A 23,131-nucleotide genomic window follows, 5' to 3' on the forward strand; every position below is an offset into this window, starting at 1 on the left:
AAGGAATTATCTTCCTAGTATTATCGCTATACTGAAATACAATCCAACATGGGTAGAAGAAATTCACAATTAAAGCCATTGTTGTTGTTGTTTTTACAATAGAAGACATTACTTTTGTAGAGGAAAAAGCTGTATTAGCAGTAGAAACCAGAGTATGTGATATGGTAATGACCTCCATCCCCAGCAGAGTTTGGGTAACTGTTGGGGAAAAGAACTGCTCTTAGTTTAGGTCCAGAAACAAGAATATTCCCATTGTTACAAAGCTCATGTGAGCAGGATATCAAGAGAATATTTACAGCACAGTTAGCCAAGCCAGCCATTGGGCAGAACTGAAAACCTGCCTGTCTCACCGTTCTCCAAAGCTGAGACACAAAGAGACTCACATCATGATTTTAAATAGATACAGATAGAAATACAAAGAGTTATGAGCTTAATTCAGGAGTAAAAACATGCATCCTTCCAGACAATCTTGAGTTTCTATTTACTGCAACCCATTCTTTCTCATCTATGCCATTTGGGCTGCTGGGACCTTCTGTGAAACAACATCTGGAAGGCTGCATTACTTGCACCCATGGGCTAAATCAAATTGTTAGTCCTAACAAGAATAGGCCTGCTGCATCAATGGGACTTAAGCAAGTTTACAAGTCCAATTGATTTGGTAGGTCTTCTCTAGATGGGGCTAACAGTTGGATTTAGTCTATTACATTAAAACAGATTTCTTGTGACTGTGTCTTCAAATTGGTTCCAGCTTATGGCAACCCTAAGGCAACTCTAAGATCAGGTTCCCTTGGCAATACTTTTCAGAGGGGATTTGCACTGCTGTCCTCTGAGGCTGAGAAAGTGTGACTTGCCAAAGTCACTGGTTACCATGGCAGACTATGGACTTGAACCCTGATCTCCTGGTGTCATAGTCCAGTACTCAATCCAGGCTGGTTCTCATCACATTTAAACACATTTAAACAAATCAAAATATTAAAATGGGATTTAATTTAAACAGTTTGAAGCACATTGATTAAAAAAGGACACCATCAACCCATTAAAAGTCTCTCTCACAGCAGCCAGGTAATTGCCAAATGCCCAACTGTGTGTGTGTGTGTGTGTGTGTGCGCGCGCACGAGTGTGTGTATACACATACATATGTCTGGATTGTAACTACATTCAAATCCAGAACATATCTACTTGCTTCTTTGTCGTCTGCAAAACATCATTCAGTTGTTCAAGGGTGACAGAATGCTGCACTTTTAGCTTGTATTAAATTACAGTAAATTCATTTTGCTGTCTACTTTGAAATAATTAACAGCTGCATTGAAGCAACATTTTTGAGCACTACAAGGACGTTTTCCCCTCTTTGTCTTGCTAACCTTGTTTCTATCCAGAAAAGCCACTGTATGGTCACTAGACTGTAGCAATATTCCCCCACCATATAGAGCCTCCCAAGAAGCAGAACTTATTGGAGCTGTCTGGTTGAAGAGAAAGAATTATAGAATGACTCCCTCCAGTTACAACGTTAAGAAATAACAATGTTTAAATAAAACACCTTATTCTGGTTTCCCTTGAAACTGTATCTCTTGCTCTTGGTTAAGTGAAACCTGATGAAATACAAATCCAACCCAAAGGAATTCACCTCAACCTTTCACCCTGAAACTTCCCCATGCTTTCAAAAAAGAAAAGAAAAACCCTAAAAAGCGGGGGCCAAAGTGGAAAAGCATTAGGGCTTAACCAAGTGTTTCCAATTGTTTTACATTTATGCACATTTATCAGACTCTTACCCCCTACCGCGCTCCAAAATCTTGCAGATGTGAGGTGCCTGGGCATGGCAGCTGGTTTAAAAAGAAAAGGAGAATTTCTCTAAGGAGAGTCACTTGCACAATTGTGATAGAAGTCGCTTCAGCAGAACTATGCCAGAGCTTCCATGGGAGGCAGGACATTGGGTTGCTGTTAATTAGTTTGGGGACAACAAAGTGAAATATGATAAAGCTGCTATGGACAATTTACACAAGCTGCATATATTAAATGCAACAGAAGCAGAGTCAATACAAATATTTATCTGCGTCCATTTTAACCAGCACAGTTGTATCTGTATAATCTAGATCCAGTTTGATAAATTAAGATTAACAACTATGTTAATTGTTTTATAAAGGCATATAAAATGTTAGGAATTTGAAATGATAAGAGTAATAGTAATAATAGTAGCAGTAATGGAGGAATGGTTGCTTGGAAACAATGAACAGTGGCTCCATTAAAATGAAAATGAAGGATCAAGAAGTAAGACTGAGAGGCAGAAATATAACTAGCAGATTCAGGGGCTGGGCAAGCCCCACATTTGGTATGTGTTCAGCTATAAAACCCTTTTACACACATGATCTTCTTTAATGGTTTAAGGCACTATCAACTACTTAACTTAAGTACTTGTTTATTAATTTTTCATTGCTTAGCCCAGCCTCTGAAGGGTAAGATTTCCCCCTCATCCCACAAAATCAATGATTTCATGTGTATAATGGAGTTGAAATTAGCACAAGTTCTCCTTCTGCTCTTTCCCTCTCCCCTCCCCTGGGCCTCCATTATTTATTCAGAGGAATCTTTAACACATGAAGGAATTATTCTCTTCCATTGTTTTGCTGAAGACCTGGTTAACTAAATTTTAAACAATTGCATTTTGCCCTTCCATGTATAAAACACTTAACTTGGCACTTCGGGATTAAAGGTTTGTAAATAAATGGATTATCCTCAGTGGATCCTGCCAAATAAATATTCCTTGGCTTTAAATTTTTAATCAAAAGATGTTAGTGAAGAGATATATCTGACCCTAAAATTGTGCTGGAATATATTTCACAGCAAAAAAAGAAAGAAATACATTTCTTTTCTGCATCTTTTTATGTTGTTTTTACTGGGAGTGGGAGGGATGCTATACAAATGCAATATTTTAATGTTTAAAATAAAATTTTGGTTGCGAAAGCCAGGTAAAAGTAACCACCACATAAACTGCCTTTCAGCTTCATATCCGGTTTTCTGTATATTTAAAATGACAAGAGTTATTGAACTGTCAGAATGGTGCATATCTCAAGCTGCTGCTTAAATGGTACCCAGGTTTTCTCTGTTTCCAAAGGAAACTAAAACAGAACAAAATTCATATTTAGTGCAATTTACTGCACTTGCCATTTGAAGTATTTATTTGAAATAGTAATAGGCGGGCTACTTCACTTCTAAAAGCAGAAAACAGGAGATATATTCCTTTAAGGGACAAAAAGAGAGAGAGTAATGTTGACGGTGAGTTGCAATCAGTCTTAATTCATTCTTTATTGCTGCTCTGGTTCACTGTTATTTGAGCCAGTCTTAACTGTTAAAAGCATTTCAAATGTTCACATGGTGTGCATTAGGTTACCAAGTAAAAGCAAGTAGAGCCCAGCAAATGTAACTTTCTGAATGCAAACCACATGAATTTGATTTCTTTGTGGCATAACTTTAATTGGGTTCAGAGGTCCCTCAGATGTATCTGTCTATCTGCTTTCTGATGGCCTCGTGTGATAAGGCTAATACGAAGAAGCTGGTTGGAATGGCTCTCAGTTACAGTGAATCCATTACCTAGTGTTTCCCAGATTATGACTACACTTTCTTTTAGTGCCTATAGGATGGCGTGAAATACTCTTGGCTTTCTAGAGATTTTGGACTACACATTCTGCAGTCACTTCATACTGGTTGGCCATGTTGGGTGGGCCTTCTTGAAGATGCAAGGAAAAAAAATCTGTGGAGTGTCAAAGGTTCTCCATCCCTGCTCATTATGCCAAAATGTAGCAAAAGCTCAACCACAAGCCCCAGAAACTGGATACAGCAGGGTGATATCTGCCACATTACACCAAATGACAGTACTTCACTACAAGCATATACATGGTGTAGCAGCCAGGTACCTGGAGACTGCTAGCTCAGTGTCTTCCTATCTCTGAGGCTGCCTTTTGTAGTACTACAAGTTTCTTCTGCTCCATGAATGAATTGAACCAAGGACAGCATGGAAAACATAAAGAAATCTCCCATTGTAAGTAAGTAAGTAAGTAAAATTTTATTTATATACCGCCTTTCTCAGACCAAGGCAGTTTCCAACATTCCACATAACAATATAAAATCATAAAAAACATAACATTAAAACCTTATACAATAAAAACAATAAAAACCACCACTCATGCCAGCCTAATATGCTGACGAAGGGGACGAGGAGAGAATATTTACAACCCCACCATTCTCTCTGCACTAAATGCTATGTCCATGTGTTAGGCAGGGATTGGGCAGGATGGGGGAAGAGAACAGGCGTCTACTCAATCTATGAGAATCTACACATCCTTCAATGCACTGTGTCATCCTTATTGTTAATGGTGAATGATCAATGCTCTCACTGAGGCCTAGGGTACATCTCGCACTCACACTTCATCAGCCAACCAGTTGGAAAGTAAATCACTGATGGAAAGTAAATTCTACATTACCAGAACAGAATTAGCAATGGTAAATTAGCAAAGAGTTGTTGGTCCACACCTGCTTTAGTGAAGAACTCGTAAGTAACCAGTTACTTGACACTTATTCTTTTCCTAATAAGCAAGGTGTAATTAAGTCAAATTGCGACTGTAAATTGGTGATAGATAACATCCCTTTGTGGTAAGTAGGTAATTTTTATTTTATTTTATTTACTTTTATAATTACAGTGGTGTGGCTTCACTAAATGGTGGAGAAAGGACGCAACAAGGTTCAAGTGCTGGCTCATGCTGAGGTCTTGAGGCATTTAAAAGTAACAATTTAGTTACTTTTGATAAATGGGGGAAAACGTTTAAAATGGTCAATGCAGCAACTACATTTTTCTTGGAACACACATGATAACTAATTTTTAATGTTACTTTCCAAGTTCTGATTTAGAGTAATGGAGTTTGGAAAGGTTTCCACAAACAAAAGTCTTCTCAAACAGATGAGTATTATAATTCTGTTGCACAGCAGATGGTGGGGAAAGGCCAAGGATAAGCAAATAGTGGCTTGCCAAAGGCCATTTTGAAAGTCCATGACTGAGGAGGAGTTTTCAGATGAGGATTTCAAAGCCCACATTCTTAATCCCAATCAGTTTGTTACGTTTTCCCCAAGGCGCCCCCCCCCCCCACCTTTTTAACATATTTGAATCCTGCATACATGTCTTCCTGCCGAGGGTGGAATGCCATTAACTAGATATGGCACCAACCCGCTGAATCCACTCCTACCGATATTCATTGAACCTTGACTCTTTAGTTCTGTCTAAGCCGTGACCTTTTTTTTTCAAGAATCTTGGATTAATGTAGATGGCTTTTTTGACACTGTAACTTGGAGCTATATGGCAGTGCTGTGAAAATGTATTTTTCTTCTCTCATCAAGTTGCCATTTTCTATTTGTGGGTGTATATTCTGTATTCATTTCTTTTATTAATGTATTTTTATTACCAGATTTTATTACTGTATGGATTTCAATCCACAGTCATGAAAGAAGAGAGAACTATAATTATGAAAGAAGAAAATTTCAAGCAATCTGAAAGCAGACTGGATTCCAGTCAGAACGGACTGTATGAGCTGGCTATCATTTTATAACCTTCTGAAAGTATGTTCAGTTGAGACAGATTTCAAAACAGTACCACGAAACCTTAGCAAAATAAACCACATGAAAAGAGCACAAATTAGGGGTTATTTAATGGGAGATTTCTCAGGAAACTGATTCAAATTTGGCTTCATTAATCTCTGAATAATTTTTAAAGAATTTTATATTTGTGTCTTAATAGAAGTCAAACATCTACAACGGCTTGTTTGCATTAAAAAACTTTGTTTTTCTGACTTCTCAAGGATTCAAAGGCCTCTCGTCTGTTCATTTAATACTCATCAGCACATGTCCCAAGCTATTGTTTTGCTGACTAACAATCTCTATCAGAACTCGGAAAGTTACTTTTTAAAAAGCAATTTACTATGGAAGTCTCTAAAGCCCCCCTCCCCCCAATATCCTACAAGAGCTTTTAAATAACTTGTTGCATTACTCATTATGTCACTACTATTTTTTTAAAAAAAGTTTTGGTCCTTTAAAATTGTATATTAAAAGAAAGTGAAATAAAATTAATCACAAAATACCCCATAGAATGGATAAACACTATTTTTTTAACCTCTCCAGCTGTAATACATATGTAGACTTACATTAAAGGAATGTTGATTTCTACAGCTAACTGTAAGCAAAGAAGCCCAGTTTCATTAGACTAAGGCGGGTTACAGACGGGCAAAAAGGGGTGTGTTCATGACGTCATGAAGGTGTAGCCTTTAGACGGGCCTTACCTGAATGCCGTCATGAACGCGCCGCCCGCACACCCCAAGTGGGAAGAAGTGGCATTAAAAAGGTGCCGCTTTTTCCCGCTTCTTTTTGATAAGCGGCGTACGTGCGCATCTTCGTATGTAAGCTGCTGCACCGATACGCCAGAATTGTTACGCCGCTAATTTAAGTTGCCCATTTAAAAGCTCCGTGTCTGCTGCGTCGCATAATGAGTCGGGGTCCCGGGACATGCGCAGTTTGCAGTCAGGCTTTAATTGCAGCGTCAGATGCCAGGCAGCTGTGGAAGCTGCGGCACAGCTGCACTCTATTTTAATGCTCGTAACCCTAACCCTAGAGCAACATGTACGCATGCGCTGCTAGAATTGTGGAAAGTTTGGAATTTAAAGTGAACCCCTACACACATTCCTGCGCCATTTTCACCTAACAATAAAAAAAACACTAAAACTTTAAATATTTACATATGTACAAGGGAGGTGATGGGGGATGGCAGGGGGACAGCAGTGGCAGCGGTGACAGCTGTGGCTGTGCATTGCAGATTCAGCAAGAGCACGGGGAGCAAAGGAGAGGAGGCATCCATGATGCCAGTGAGACTGGCAACGTGCAAGCGGACAAGGATGCCATCACCAGCTGGCAGGAGGCCACCTTTGTTCTTGGGTAGGGCGGGGGAAAAAGTTTAAAGGGGCCTGGGTGCTTTAAATGTGCACATACACTTTCTGCCGCCGGTGCTGACCGCCGCAGCTGCACAGCTGCGCATCTGCCAACCGGCAAAAGAAAAAAAGCCGCGTTTTTGGCTGCCCGTGCGGAAGCTGCCTCTCTCTTTGCAGCATCCTGCAAGGCGGCGGTATGGAAGCTGCGGGTAAGAAACGGCCCCAGGTGAGGCATCTTCACTACCCCCAGTGTGGAAGCCCCATCCACCTTAGCCACGCCCCCGGGGCGGGCGGTCTTGAGGCTCCGTATTCAGGGGAAGACACCTTCAAGACGTCTTCCCCTGCCCGTCTGTAACCCGCCTTAGATTTAGGACACACCTAGGTGTTCCACTATCAACACTTCAGACTTTTCTAAGGACCTTCAGGTAAAGAGCTAGAACAATTCGATCTCTTCTTTACATACTATTAAGATGTTTTCAGGATACCATCAAAAAATAATCCTAATGTGACACATGTGGATATTATTGTAGCTGTTTGATTTTGCTGACTCAGCAATGCTGAAAGCTTAAGTCAGTATTTATTCATTTACTCAATTTGTTTTCCATTCTTTCTCAAGAAACTGGAGTTGTTAAATAGCTCATAGCACATGCAGCTTTGCAACAATAACTCAAAAATGAAAAATACCTGCTGAATCCCTATTGTCTGCTACAGAGGATGTTCCATTCCCCTACTACAAGTTCTGACAGATATAAAATTTAGTACAATATTACTGATAATGAAAATGAGTCAGTGTATCTTACCCACATTTGTCCCCCCCCCCCCCTTTAATATTACAAGCTCTTGGTGAATTGCACTAAGAAAAAGATCTGTCTCTTAACCTGCATAATCCCACTCAATTGATTTCAGTGAGACTCTTTACTATGTACAATATTGCACTCCTAGGATGACATCCTTTTGGTTAATTCCAACAAGAGGAAGGCCTATTTGATCAACTGTTGAATAGCAAGCCAAGACATAGGTAACTCCTATTGATTCAATGGGTCTACTCTACTCAGGGCTAACAACTGGATGAAGAAATTTCTTAACAAAAAACTAAGTGAACTGGGCTACTCAAAAATGAATGCTAATGTTTACTGAGCCATTTTTAAATGGATGTAATATAATTTAATTTCAAAATATTGGAAACAACTACTGTATATAATTGACTATAAGTTGACTTAATGTATAAAAGACATGAGTATATACAGTAAAATGGTATGTTTTGAATCAGTGGCTCTAAAGTGTTGAATATACTTTGGTGATCATAAAAACTACACATTATTATAAAAGAGTGTCGGGGATGGGAGACAATTGGGAGTTAATTGGAGACCCTTCTTGTTGTGCAGAAGCAAAATTAAATCATGAAGAAATTTGCTAAGAAATAATAAATACTGTATAATAGTGGCATATTTTTAGCTATGTTCAAGTAGGACTTTTAACCATATTATTTTCTGTTCAGTTTATTTTATTATTATTTTTTTAAAATAAAACTGCTAATACTTTTAAGTTAACTATATTTTGATATTAACTGCAATGAAATGTAAATTTAGTGAATGATCTGGAGGGAGCATTTCGCTTATCACAATTTCCTTGCCTTTAAAATGAACTCTTACACTCTCTTATCTTTCCACAGTGTTTTAGACCTCACTATCTTTCCTTTGGGTAGTTTATCACAAGAATTATATGCTTGCTGTTAGTCACAAAAAGGCAACACTTGATGGTTAATTATTCCTTGACAACATGTTTTAAAACTTCAAAACATACATAGTCAGATGATTGCTTCCTCCACAATCTGTACTTATTGCTTTAAAAGAAATGATTGTCCAGCAACATCTGGGATGGTTATAGTAAGCTTTCCGCTTGCTGAAATGATAAGAAGTATTCATGCTTTCTGGTAGCTCTAAAGTAGTGCTAGGAATGTCCTACACTGTACTTTTCCTGAGAGCAAGAAAGGCTGCTACATTCTGATTCTCCTCCTTTTATCATTAATTTGACTCATAGTCTGTTCAGAAGCAGATATACATGAATATCCGAAATAACATGTGTACAAAATCATTGGCAGCACCAGCAATCTTTTAACAATAGCCCTTATCTTTTCAGTTATCTAGAGCTTTTCCATTTTGGACACATACTTCATCATGCTACAGGGTAAGTGAAAAAAGAAAGAAAGAAAGAAAGAAAGAAAGAAAGAAAGAGGAAGAGGAAAGGGAAATGAAGGAAAGACAACAATAAACAAAAGCAGCATCAAGAAAAGCACAGAAATAAAACTTCTAGCCATTCCAAAAACACCTAACTCTGCTCCTTGGAATGCAATGCACATGTCTACAGATGAATCCCAGCCTCTCTTGCAGAAGTGAAGCTTGAACACAACAGTCTGAATGAAACCTTATCTTGGCATTTGTTGTTTTTGTTGGAGTGCAGCCAATGCAAACATTTGCAGGTGGCTGGGCCATATTTTGACACTTAACTATCTACAGTTGTGATAAAAATCAGAATGTTGCTAAAGTACAATTCTTTATAGCCTTAAGGGCCTGATTCTGCTCCCACTTAAGACACAGTAAGACCATTACACCATTGTTTTCTGAAACATTTGCAGTTCATTACCAGATCTATTTTGCCCTTAAAAAAAAAATCCAAGACAGCAAATCCTCCTAGTATTTTTCATCCCAATCAAAATCCCATTGCCAACAACAACATAATTATACATTTATAATTTATTTAAATATAACCACAATGCCAGATATTGGTCATTCACATACCCTTTTACCCTCAACCAAGATGTTATACAAGGCTACATTAAGAAATTGTGCACAGCTGCACAAAAGTGACGTTATTTTTAATTTTCGTATTTGCTTTGTCCAAGAAATTTTGATCAGAACAAGAAAGACAAGATCTTATTCAAAGCCTATTTCTGAAAGCAGTAATAGAACTCTAGGTTATAAAGTGCCCAAAGGTGAAACGCCTTGTGTCACCTCCCACCCTGTCTATCTATCTAGTGTTAGATGATGGAGGTACGTCTTTTTAAGCATTTACACAATGCTGTTTGCACAGAGTATCTGTATTGTCTGGAATATGTGAAACAAAATATGTATCAGCTGTGCAGTTAAAATAAAAACTGATATCTGAAAAGATCTCCAGATGCATCTTGAGATTCTTATTTGTACAAGTTCAGGGTGTAGCCTTTAAGCATATGCTAATGTTGAAAGATATTTTATACAAAATATTTAGAACATGGACAAAATGACCTTCCACTAGAACGAGACTGAACCATAGATGCCTAAAACATACATTAGGAGATAAATAATTTATTATGCCTAATAAATTTGCTTAGGTGCTTATTGTGAAAGGAGGTGCCAGTACAGGTACTATCTGAAAAACTGTTCTATAAATTCCAAATTCTGCAGAAGAAATGTGGGATTTTTAAGACAGCAACCTTTTATTCAGTTGAACAAAGGAATATGGGCGGGTTATAGACCGCCCATTTGGGGCGGTCTGGACCCGCCCCTTTCCCCGGAGTATCGGGACCTCAGCGGCCAGAACGGCAGCCACTGAGGCCCCGATCCGCCACTTTTCAGGCTGCGGGGAAGCAGCAAAACGCCGCTTCCCCGCAGCCTGAAAAGGGGTGCCCCTGGGGCTTCAAGCCCCAAGGACACCCCGCAGCGGTGGGGAGAAGAGAAAGGAGCCATCTGAAGGCTGCGCCCAGCGGACTAAACCAGGAAGGAGCTCCGAAATGGAGCTCCTTCCTGCTCCGTGTTCAAGGCGCACTAAGCGCCCTGGCGTGGAGCAAGGACATCACGTCCGTGCCGCCCTGTCTAGAGGCGGCGCGGCCGTGACATCCTCACGGCGGCGGCCGTATGGAAGGGCCGCTGCCGTTTAGTGCATGACGAGCACACACTAGGGTTAGGACGATGCGGAAGCACCGCCCTTTTGTAACCCTAGTGCGTGCTCGTCACGCACTAAAGTGCCAGTCTGTAACCGGCCATTGTTTTCAAATGAAAGCATTATCTGCCATAATTGTGTAAGCAACACTATACAGAAAAAGAAATTTTTTTTCTAGTGCTTAATCATATAATGAGTTTTCTTCATCATGCATCATGTTAGCGGGGAAACGTAGGAAAACACCACATTGAAACCAAAATTAAAAGTGCCAAGGATGCTCTTACCCAATCTGCCGATTTGTGGAAGGTGCTTGTGTGATGACTGAACTTGACTGGGGGGATGGCATGGCTTGCTGTATCACAATGCTGGTGTCATGGTTTGGCATCCTTGGTTTTGAGAGTTGATGTGTCCCAGGTGCTGCCATAGCTCCTCCAACAGAGTTATGCATTGAAATATTCTGTAGACAGAAGATGGGGGGGGGAACAAAATTTGATGCTCTCGTTTGTTTAGATTTTCCATGTGACTAAAATTAGGGATCAAGAAATGTCACTAAATGAAAAGTTATTAGCTCCTGGCAAAATGCACATCAATAGATTTTGGTCTAACCGCTCTAAATAAATGAAAAATAACTTTTTGCTTTTACGGTGGAACACAAACTGAAAATACCTGAAGGTTGACTAATTACTCTTCTGTGTATCTAACTCATGATTTATAATATAGAGAGTTTTCACATATCCATTTGCCTGTGTGTGATATATATATTTCATTTCAAAATGATTTTTCCAGTCAGTCTGTGACACTTTGATTTAGCATTCTGTACTAGATCCACTGAAAATGATGAGTGAATTGGTTTTGACAGATTTAGATTAACAACCAGGTTTTTAAAAAGCCCTTTCTTCTGATTCTAGAATCAGTGTGTGTCTTGGTCCAAAACTTTGACTCAACTTGTTTGTCCACTCTTTCACTGTTGCTTTAATGCAGGTATGTAGATTATATGACCCTCTAAATACTGCTTTACTGAAATTATCTGTTTGGAAGGGCTCCATGCCCCCCTCACCACTTCTCTTAGGAGTTTATTATACAGAGGGATGGGGGGCGATTGGGACTTTAAACAGTGACTAACCTTATAAAATCACGCAACTGACATTAAAGCGCAATTAAAATGAGATTAACACAAGAGCCATTATCCTGTAAACAACCAGGCAATAAACAGCAAAAACTCATTCACAGGAAAATCCGGTGAATTATTTGCTGCTGTTTCTTGCCTGGTTATTCACAGGTTAATGGCACTTTAATCACGGTTCACCATGACATTGTGTGAAAACCATTAGTGCAATTGTGCGATAACAACAGGTTATTCATGGGATAATCTCTCTTTGAACATGACGCTGTGTGAAAACCATTAGTGCAATTGTGGGATCATCACAGGTTAATCAGCGTTTATACTGCCAATTGTCCCCCGTGTGATAAACTCCTTATTGTGAAGCAAGATAAGGTTTTCAATAGTATACTATTCTTGTTCATGAGTAGAAAAGCAAGATTTGAAATTTAAATCTAAATGCATAAAAAACAAACATAAATTATGTCCATGATAGTGTAGCATGGTGTAGTAGTTTGAGTGTTGGTCTAAGTCACCAGGAGACCAGAGCTCAAATCCCCACTCAGCCATGGAAACCCACTGGATGACCTTGCTCAAGTTACACTCTCTCATTCTCAAAAGGCAGATGTTTGGGGAGCAGTGGCATCATGCCTCCTTAGAGTGTGACATGGTGCAGCCTGCACTCCCCTAGTGATGCCCCTATACTTAGATTATTCAGAGGATGTCTGAATATTTTAATCTCAGTTGTGGAGGAGTGTTCTTATTTTCCCAGAGAGAGAGTCATCAAATAACTACTATCTATGCTTGTTCATTCTGTAATTGTAGGATCACTCTTCATTGCAAGAGTCATGTTATGAGATTCTCCTCTTTTGGTTTAGTACACAGATGGAAAAACATCAAGTTTGGCAATAACCATCTGGATACATCTTCAGTACAGGTGTGTATGTGTTTGTGTGCATGCTCCTTCAAGTCACCTGTCAATCTATGGTAACCCCACAAATTTCATAGGGTTTTCTTAAGGAAGGAATATTCAGAGGCAGTTTGCCAGTTACTTCCTTTGAAACATAGCCTACAGCACATGGTATTCATTAGCAGTCTCCCATCAAAGAACTAACACTGCTTAGTTTCCAAGATCAGAAGGGATTGGGAGCCTTTAGGCCAGTGATATAGGTATATTTGAGTAAAATAAAGTGGGTAGAGATAGATTTGTAGTACATTCTACAGAAAGCCCCCACAGCAGTAAGATTCTTTTCTTGGTTTGACATGGCTTCCTTATTTCATCATTGACATTCAGCTATCATAAACATTGCTAACTCTTCTGCTTTGCTCAAAAATGCAAGGCCTTTCGTGCTTTTGGTCTTTTATCTTAATTTTTCTGACATGATCCAATTAGAAGTGCCCTCTAATTATCAATAGAAATGAATCATGAAAGACTCCTCCTGTTTTCCAGACACATCCATGGTCTTTTCAGTCTCTGACAGACTATCTTCTTGACATATGCTTTTACATGCACAATAGCATACAATGTATACCGGACATACCAGCAACTACATTACTATCAAGTTTAGATTTCTTTAAGGGAATTTTATGTAAAAGGAGCAGAAACATTTTCAAAAATGCATGAAACTCATGTTGTGAACATTTTAATGTTACAGTATATTGTTTGATATGGAAAATATAGGGATGCTTCAAGAGATAGTGATACAAGTATATTCTAAACTTCAAACAGGACAACCTATAAATTATATGAACTAAAGGTTATTTATTTCTCAATCAATTGCCTGACATCATCATTCAAACATTACTCCACACAAAGCAATTGTTATATTCCAGTGCAATTTCAGTAACACTAAATGTGTACAACACAATTAAGGTCATTTAGTACATGTTGCCCTGAGATAGCTGCATGGCTTTCTGTTAACTGAATGCTAAAAGAGCAAGGATATTGAATTGGGGAGTTATCATTTTTGTTTATATTTTGTATTAATATTCAAGTCATAAATATAGAAGCATTTCCCCCTCCTATAAATGCCTACTGTGGAATTTATAAAACAGGAATTTGGCAGAATGTCAGTGGTACAAACTGATTTCCTTTCCTAAATGCAATTTTTAAAAGCAAACAAACAAGGTTATGCCTGCTAATGAAACATTACATGCTGCTCTGGAGCTCTTTTCTTCTTTTCAGTCAAATCAATTCAAATACCAAGAGAAAACAATAAACAGTTTGTGTAAAATAAGTGGTTTGCTTCAAATTCACCTGATAAATAATACCTTAGTCCAAATAAAAATGGCCCTACAATGTTAGCTTAATAGCAAGCTGCTTCTATATACTTTTTCAGTCAAATTCCCTCAAGAATAGTTTTACTATATAATATGTAACAAGCACCCAAAAAAATTTACATTTAGCTATTTTGAAGTATAGCAAATATAGAAGAATGTGAGGGTTATTTATTGCATGTTAATAATTAATCTTTATTTTATTTTATTTTATTTAAAAAGAGCTGTTTATAGTATATCAATAACAACTTGGGAACAGCCTTACAGTTTTTAGTTTTGATTAAGGTATATATGCTTTACAAGACACAACAATGCCAGGGACCTGTGGCCATCCAGATATTTTGGGATCTCAGTCCCCATCAGCCCTGGACTGTCTAGCCTAAGGTGAGAGATGATGGGAATAGTAATTTACCAATGCCTGAAGAGCCACAATTTCCTCACCATGATATACAAGATCTATCTTTTTATTGGTTCAATTTGTTTCTCACCCTACCTTTAAAGAACCTAGTTTGGCATATGGAACTATGGAACTGTAACTCAAAAGTAGTTAGAGCTATGGAGAGGACCCTATTGTTGATCTACTATAATTAAAATTAGCACAATGTGTCAATAAGGACAAAAGAAAAACTAGAAAAAACATGCAGAGCCAATAACTCTAGCATATGATCACATCTGTAGACTGCACACTTGTATGTTTTTAGCCTGCCTTTCAAAGACAAAAAGCTAGAAAAATATTATATTGAAAAATAGTGAAATTTTGTTTTCTCAATATAGTTATTCCGTTCTGTTAATCCAACCTAAATAGATAGTTAAACAATCCGAATCAAACACAAGCAAAAAGTTAAATACTGAGACTTCATGATCTTGGTATTAGATAGGCCCTGCCTACCCTTGCAATAACTAGTCTTTGTCCAACATGTTCTTTGAATCCCATTCCTAATGTACATGTCAAGTTCAGGGATGTGTTATTCATATTTAATATGCAAAACCTGTTTAGTAAAAACAAAACAAAACCGGGGGCTTTAAAACTAAGTAGCTGAAATATTTCAACCTATTGGGTAGTGATCTCCTCCTTTTACAATTATAGAACATAAAGGCTGAATAGATCACAGGGACCATGTAGTTCAACCTGCTTCCATGCAGGAATATAAAACTAAAACACTTCCAAAATATGGCTATCCAACCTCTGTTTAAAGACCATGAAAGAAGAAGTGTCTACCATTCTCCAGTCAGTCTATTCCACTGTCATACCTCTTACAGTCATGAGAATCTTCCTAATATTTAAATAGAATCTCTTTTCTTGTAATTTGATCACTTGGTTTGTGTTCTAGTCTCAGGAGCAGCAAAACATGAGCTTTCACTATTTTCTACATGACAAGCCTTCAGGTATTTAAAGACGGAAATCATTTCTTCCAAATCTTCTCCAAACTAAACATAGTCAGCTCCCCAAGTTGTTCCTCACAAGGTTTGTTTTCCATGCCATTTACCATCTTGGCCATCCACCTTTGAACATGCTCCAGTTTGCCAATATCCTTCTTGATGCATACAGTATCACAAGTGAGGTCTCACCAAAGCAAAACAGAATGGTACTATTACTTTCTGTAAAATTTGAATCTTGGGGAAAGATTCTCTGCAACCTCCACTGCTATCTTGTCTTGTGAATATCATACCCTAAAGGACAGAAGAAAGCACCTATACAGTATGATTCTGTTTGGGTGGCTCTTCATCGGGTAAACACAGCTAGTGCTCCAGAAGGAGAGGAGCTGACCTTGCTAACCAATAACATTAAGCTAATTAGTCTGTTACTATAACTCCTGCTGAGGCATTCACACTTGGACCAGCTCAAAGATTTATATCATGGCTTCCAAGCAACAGACTACAGACATTAATCTCTCACCTTGTCTCCTCCTGTTACGGTTTTGCATGGCAGTATCAATATGAAACCACTTTATGCTTTCTAAATTATAGTTATTGCCACCTCTGCTTGGAAGACATGTACAGGCAATGCCTGTCCTTAATTGCAGATGTTTCTTGAAGAATGTTTTCTGGTGCATAATATAGAGTTGTTGCTGTTGTTGTTGCCAACCGATTGGAGTTGCTGGGTTTCATTATCTTGCAGCCATAACATGAAGCGCACATTGAAGGAAAGTTCTCAAAAGTATTTAAACAGTGTTACACTGTTAGCTCATTACAAAATGGACCTGATGTTATTTTGCACTATTTTGGCAACAAGTATGTTCAATGCCGTCAATTTCAGTTTCGGATAGACTTTTTACTGCACCTGATTCCCATAGTCTAGAGTCTAGTAGATTGTGCGGAGCTGTTATTCCTATAATCTAGATTTGTAAGGCTGTTATTTGACCAGTTGGCATGACTCAAACATAATCACTAGGCTACTGTGCCACCAGATGATGGCATGCATGCATGATCAAGCCTATACACTGAGTTGCAAGGTGAGTGTTGAATATGCACCTGTTAAAACAGTAAGAATCAGCATGGTGTAGTGGTATGAACATTGGACTGTGACTCTGGAGATAGAGGTTCAAATCCCTGCTTGGGATGTGATAGGTTCACCTTGGAGTCATCATAAGTCTGAAACAACTTGAAGGCACAACAACAATAATTCCTGCCTGAAAGTAAAATTGGTATATAGCATCATGTAATTCAGAGTGCATCTCTGCGAAATTGTTATGTTGTTTGCTTAATACAAACATAACTGAAGCATGTTTATATGTTATTTAGAAATAATTATCCACATAAGTATTCCTTAAAAGAAAAACACAGAACCTAGAACAGGGGAGCAGGAGGAGGCTTAGCCCATCCTACAGTGCACCCCCTCCCCAACAATAAGGTACCAAGGATCAGAACCACCAAGACTTCTGTGTAGTTGAACACCCTATGAATCAGTCAGAATCGTCCAAGTTTATATCCTTCTTTGCATTCACTTAATAGGATTTTATATATTTGCCACTTTGATAGATTTGTTTTATGCCATAAATAATTTGATAATATTCTATTTTTTATTTTGTCAATGTCTTTATGGCAGTCACATTATTAACTGCATTATTATTATTATTATTATTTTCCTTCTGATTTCAGGACTAGATATAGCTTTGGCTGCCTTGGCAAATGACCTATAGGAGGAACTAGAAGAAGGAATGTGTGTCTGTTAAATTTAAATAAATTGCTAATGGAATTCAAATTTTATCTCATGGATTTTGGAAGGCTTTGTTCCCAGTGCCATTATGGCCAGAAGGAGGAGGTACTGGCTTGCATAGATATACTTCCATGGAACATCAAAAGCCACCTGAGAAAATCCAAACCCCTGACTAACTTCATCATTTTATATATTTCTTCTTTCTCCTGTATGATTCTTAACATGTTTGCCTGATGAAGAAGCCAGTGGAACTTCAAAAGCTTGTGTCGTGTATTTTGTGCATTTTACTTGGCTGATTAAAGGTATCACTGTTTTGTGGATTTTGGGTGTTATTTGCTTTATGGCCAACATGGCTACCGCAAATATGTTTCTTACATATATGCAAGTACAACATGAGTTTCCCTTATCCAAAATGTTTGGTATTTTGGAGATAGATAATTTTAAAATATCTGTATTTGCATATAAATACATAATGAGATATCTTGGTAATCTGAACACAAAATTCATTTATGTTAAATATAAACACTTTATTATACACATAGCCTGAAATTAATTTTACACAATATTTTAAAATAATTTTGGCCCTGAAGCAAAGGTTGTGTACACTGAACACCAGAAAATAAATGTGTCACTATCTTAGCCATACATGAAAAAAGTTTTGGTTTTTAGAGTATTCCAGATTTGAGAATTTTGGAGAAGGGGGACAAAACCTGTACATATAACTCATAATAGCCTTCAGTCTTGGGTTCTAGGGTTCCTGGAAAAACACACTTAAAACTGCCTCTTTCAAATGAGTTTGGAAACAAACTACTACCTTACGAAGATGGTAGAATATAGTCAGAGCTATTGCCCCCAATTAAAACGTACGTGGCTGTAATCTGAACCTATCCAAGCTTCCAGTCTGCCTTCAAAGGCAGCCCCATGTAGAACACTTAAAAGTATGTTTGTGGGCACAAAGATTGTGAGGTTGACAGCAAAGGACATTTCTATCTTGGCCTAACTGAGAGGAGGTCATATACGACCATTTTTCAGAGCTACTTTAAAAGTATAAATTATGCCTGTCTAAATCCACTATAAACCTCACAATAACACTGGGATTTTCAACACTTACTTTATGCAGCCCTCTCTAATGTTTTTGACATTCTGGTCAGAATGTGAGCAAAATGTAGCCCAGAGTATGTGTGCATTCCCATGGACTAAAAGTGTTCCTGCCTATCTCTCCACATCACAAAAACATCGTGGAAAAAAGCATTTTACTCTACTTACTTATTTCCAGCAGGCAAATTTGCAGTAGACAACTACTGGGATATTATATAATGCAAAACAAAAGTATGTATTGAAAAATCAGGGATTTATGTAGAGTGAATGTATTTTAATGACTGAACATATTTTATCCTAATTAATTCACCTGTCCTATGGTTAAAATTATAAATGTCCTGACAAGTTGTAAAAGGTATTTCATTTAAAATTTCCCACTAGGATTTAAAACATTCAGAGCCTGTTAGATTTAAAGGTCTAATTTTAACATTATGTATATTAACTAAAAGAGGTTCAAGTTGATAGAGTACAGAGATAGGGTGATCTAGAGGAAAACACTGAATCTTTTTATAGGTGAAAATTAAACAGTGTGTATTGCTATCCAGAATTTATTTATGGACAGACTTTGAAAAAGAAGGACTTCTTTGAACAATTTAGCAGCCACCTGATCCTAACATTAAAGAGGCAGATGCTCTTCAGTTACACCCACCAATTTTCAAAGATCCTTTTAGTATTTATTGTTTTTTATATGAATGATTTTTGAATAGCTTAATTTTGAATCGCTTAAACAGGGACCCTTTTAAAGCATATTATAGCAATAATTTAATCCTGATGGCAACGGAGAAGTTACACAATCCACCAAATTCTTCTGGGCAATTGTTTCAACCATTCAAGGAGGTATTTGGTTTTCAAGGCAATATTTTCCTTGGCTTTATTTTATTTTATCTTATTTTTTGTTCACTACCCACTTTCAGTTGGCTATCCTATCTCCCTGACATCAGAATGGATGGAGAGCATAATGAAGTAACATGAATACTTTCCTGATTGATGCTCCAGTCTAGTTAATAATTATGGCCCTTCATTGTACATGGTAATCTTTTAAAGATTACACTCTTATATAGTAACAAGCCAATAGCCGGCAGAGATTCTCAAGTAAAACCGATATGGTCTCCCTGTCTTCTTCACAAATGCTTTTTCCCTCAGAAAAGAAACAACCTTTTCTTCCCTGCCAAATGCAAGGCAGCTGACCCACAGCAACAGAATGGGACAAGGAAATATCAAAGAAGAAAGCACAAAGGCGGGTTTACTGCTCAACATAAAAAAAACAAACCCAAAATAATGGCCATGTAAGATTTTCACAGATTCAACCTAGACAATGACGAAATTGAAATAGTAATGGAGTTCTCATACCTTGGGTCAAACATTGATCAGAATGGGGGCTGTAGTCAAGAAATAACAAGAAGATTAGGAAGGGAGAGGGGCAGCTATGAAAGAATTAGAAAAGATCCTAAAATGTAAAGATATCCAACTCAATACAAAAGTTAGAATTATACAAGGCATTGTTTTCCCTATTATCATATATGGTTGCTAGAGCTGGACAGCGAGGAAGGAGGATAAAAGGAAAATCAGTTCATTTGAGATCTAGTGCTGGAGAAGAGTGCTGAGGATACCATGGATAGCCAAAAAGACAAACAAATGGGTCCTAGAACATATCAATCCTGAAATCTCCCTGGAGGCCAAGATGATAAAGTTGTGGCTGTCACTGGTCACACCATGAGAAAGAATGACTCACTGGCAAAGACAATAATGCTAGGAAAAGTGGAGGGATGTAGAAAGAGGGGAAGACCCCATGTGAGATGGATGGACTATATTAAGGAGGTCACAGGTATAAATTTACAGATCCTAGGCAGAACAGTGGAAAATAGGGTGTCTTGGAGATGTCTCATCCACAGTGTCACAATAAGTTGGGATTGACTCAAGGGCAGTTAACAACAACAAAAGGCAAGGCAGGAGTTTGCACGTGGCATTTGGCTGCTTTAGAAACAGATACACATTCTTCCAAAGTTAATTTTTGCCTTCTGAGAAGAGTTACAGCCAATATTAAAGGAGGAAGAGTATCTACTGCTTTCTTAACAAAAAAAAAACCTAGAAACAGCACAGTACATTCAATTCCCCTACATATGTCTTGTAGTGCTTGTAAAAGCCAAGAAAAGGCCGCTCCTTCTCTAAAGCAACATAAAGGGCTTAAGGCTGGATGTTCTGTATTCCATTGTTAGCTGCCACTAATACTTAACATATCAAATCTAGATCCTCTGCTTTACTAGCGGGCTGTTCTTGCTTTAGTGGATTTATGCTTCCTATTTTGGCTCTGTTTTCTTTTCCTTTGACCTTGAGGCACAAATTAGGGACCTGCACTGTGAGATTAACTCTGGTGGATATTTGCTGCATATATATCATCATCAACAACAGCACTGCTTTTACAAAAAGGAAACTCTGCCTTTTGGAAATGGGAAGCAAGGCCCAATTGCAAAAGCCCCGGAAATCCTGAGGGAGGCTTAGGAACAGATTGCAATGGTCTGTATAAGGTGGGGCGGGGGGGGGGGGGGGGGAGAGAAGAGGCGGAATCTAGTTGACACAAGTGTTATCTTTTGAAATCCCATTCCCCCTGCATCAATTGGAACAGCAGAAGTGAAATGTAATAATATTTTAGAAGAGAAATGTAATACTATGGTTCCAACCTTAAATACACTTATTAAAGAGTAAGTCACTTGAACCCAGAAAGATTGCTTTATAAAAATAATAAGAACTGGGCTGTATGCGATGCAGTTATTAACACTATATGCCATACATGTCTGCAATTATTACTACTGGGCTGGGTCCAGACGTGGTAATAATAGTGGCTTTAATGTACTTTATCTCAGAGTACATCCAAGGAAATTGGAGTAGACTCATATAGTCAAAATAGATGCACTGAAATGAGACTAAGGGGCTATGCTGACAGCTCCTAAGGGGCAGCCTCCAGCCACCCCTTTTACAGCCAGATCTGGGCCACAGCAACTGCATGCTGCGGCCCCAAAAAGCAGCTCCCTTTTGCGCCCTGCAAAGGGCACAACAGCCACGGCACCACAGCTTTAGGGCACTCCTTTGGTGCTGCGTCGTGTGGACGCAGCACCAGAAGAGCACTGTGATGCCATGCACCTTGTGGTGTGGTGCACGGCGTCACATCACCCTGAGGGTGGAACCGGGGCATGCGTCATATGGATGATACGTCCTGACTCCACCCCCAACCCAGCCTTTATGGCCGGTATGCACAGCCCCTAACAAAAGTTGAGCCTACTTTAACTATCACTGAGTTCTGTTCTTTGAATCTAGGTTCTAATCTTGAGTATGACTAAATCTGATCTAATCTGCATTGTAGAAATTACAGTCTGCCTTTCTTTACGTGAGGGATCCGTTCCACGTAAAACAAATTCCGCCTATGCTTGAGCCCCATTTAAATGAATGGGGCTCGTGCACGTGGCAGTGCGGCGGCGCAGCGGCACAGCAGCACATGTGCACCAGAGGCGCATGCCCCATTATTCCCTATGGGACGCACCGCCCCTTCTCCCAGCACGGCTTTCAGTGTATGCTGAATGCCACGTAAAGCGCACATGCATATGACACGGGCGCACTCCATGCAGTTTGACACAGCTTTAACTGCTATGACTCAATGCTGCGGAATTCTGGAATTTGTAGTTTTGTGAGATATTTAGCCTTTCCTGTCAGAGAACTCTGGTATCACAACAAACTACAAATCCTAGGAGTCCATAGGATCTCCTGACATTTAAAGTGGTGTCAAACTGCATTATTTCTGCAGTGCATGTTAGACTTAAGATCCAAATATTCCAACATGATACAATGTTATCTGGGTTTACATTGCTGAAAATGTCAAAAAACACACTGGCACCTACTTCCAAGTGAACAGTATAAGGGACTCATGGATAGATTTTCATGTGCTGTAAGAATTAACATGGACCGTTTAAAGAAAACAAAGAAAACTTCCTACCATGCAAGAAAGGTAAACAAATCTGCTAATTTCAAAAGTCCTAGAATTTCTTGCTGTACTTTACCAACAGCAACATAAGCACCTGGCTCAAAATGATACCTTATGCTGAGCAAACTGATGGCCATTCTGCTGCTTTCTGAAGCCTTGATTGGTATTTCCTGTTCCTAGCTTTGGGGCTTTGGCCTTGGAATTCCCACTAAATAAAAATGGTTATAACAAGCTCACTCTTAGTCTGTCTTTTTATTTCCTCTTCCACCAATTTCCATTAACAATATTTCTAAGATTAATGTCTCCTACCCCACACAAATGATACCACTTAAACACATAAATAGTCCACAAACAAGGGTGAAGGGATGGCCGGAGAGGAGGGGTGACTGAGAAGGTAAGTACTGGAGCCTATTGGACTAAAAACAGCCTTGCTATATTTAATGCAAAATCAGCATATGGTTCTAATAGGCTTTCTGGAATGATTTATCAGGTATGATTAAGTCCTCAACCTGTATGTCTGTTTCCATAAATAAAGCAGAAGTGCACCTTGCTCTAAAGCATATCAGCAGTGTCCTATTACCAACCTCTGAATGCTGAACGCTACTTACAACTGAACTACAGAAAAGGAAGAATTTGGATTTAATAGGCAAAAG

The 23,131-nt window shown here is 38.6% G+C and overlaps 1 protein-coding gene across 2 annotated transcripts in view; it reads right to left on the reverse strand.

The window, feature by feature from the left end:
- CREB5 (cAMP responsive element binding protein 5) overlaps positions 1 to 23,131 on the reverse strand; it is a 308,617-nt gene that overhangs the window by 192,068 nt on the left and 93,418 nt on the right. For both annotated transcript variants that reach the window (XM_089533032.1, XM_089533033.1), the window contains exon 6: positions 11,159 to 11,331. In XM_089533032.1, the coding sequence (XP_089389158.1) occupies positions 11,159 to 11,331 (173 nt within the window). The remainder of the gene's footprint in view (positions 1 to 11,158; positions 11,332 to 23,131) is intronic.

This window comes from Sceloporus occidentalis, unplaced genomic scaffold (genome assembly GCF_023333645.1).
Source record: "Sceloporus occidentalis isolate IW3139 unplaced genomic scaffold, rSceOcc1.0.p SCAF_7, whole genome shotgun sequence".
In the NCBI taxonomy this organism is placed as follows: domain Eukaryota; kingdom Metazoa; phylum Chordata; class Lepidosauria; order Squamata; family Phrynosomatidae; genus Sceloporus; species Sceloporus occidentalis.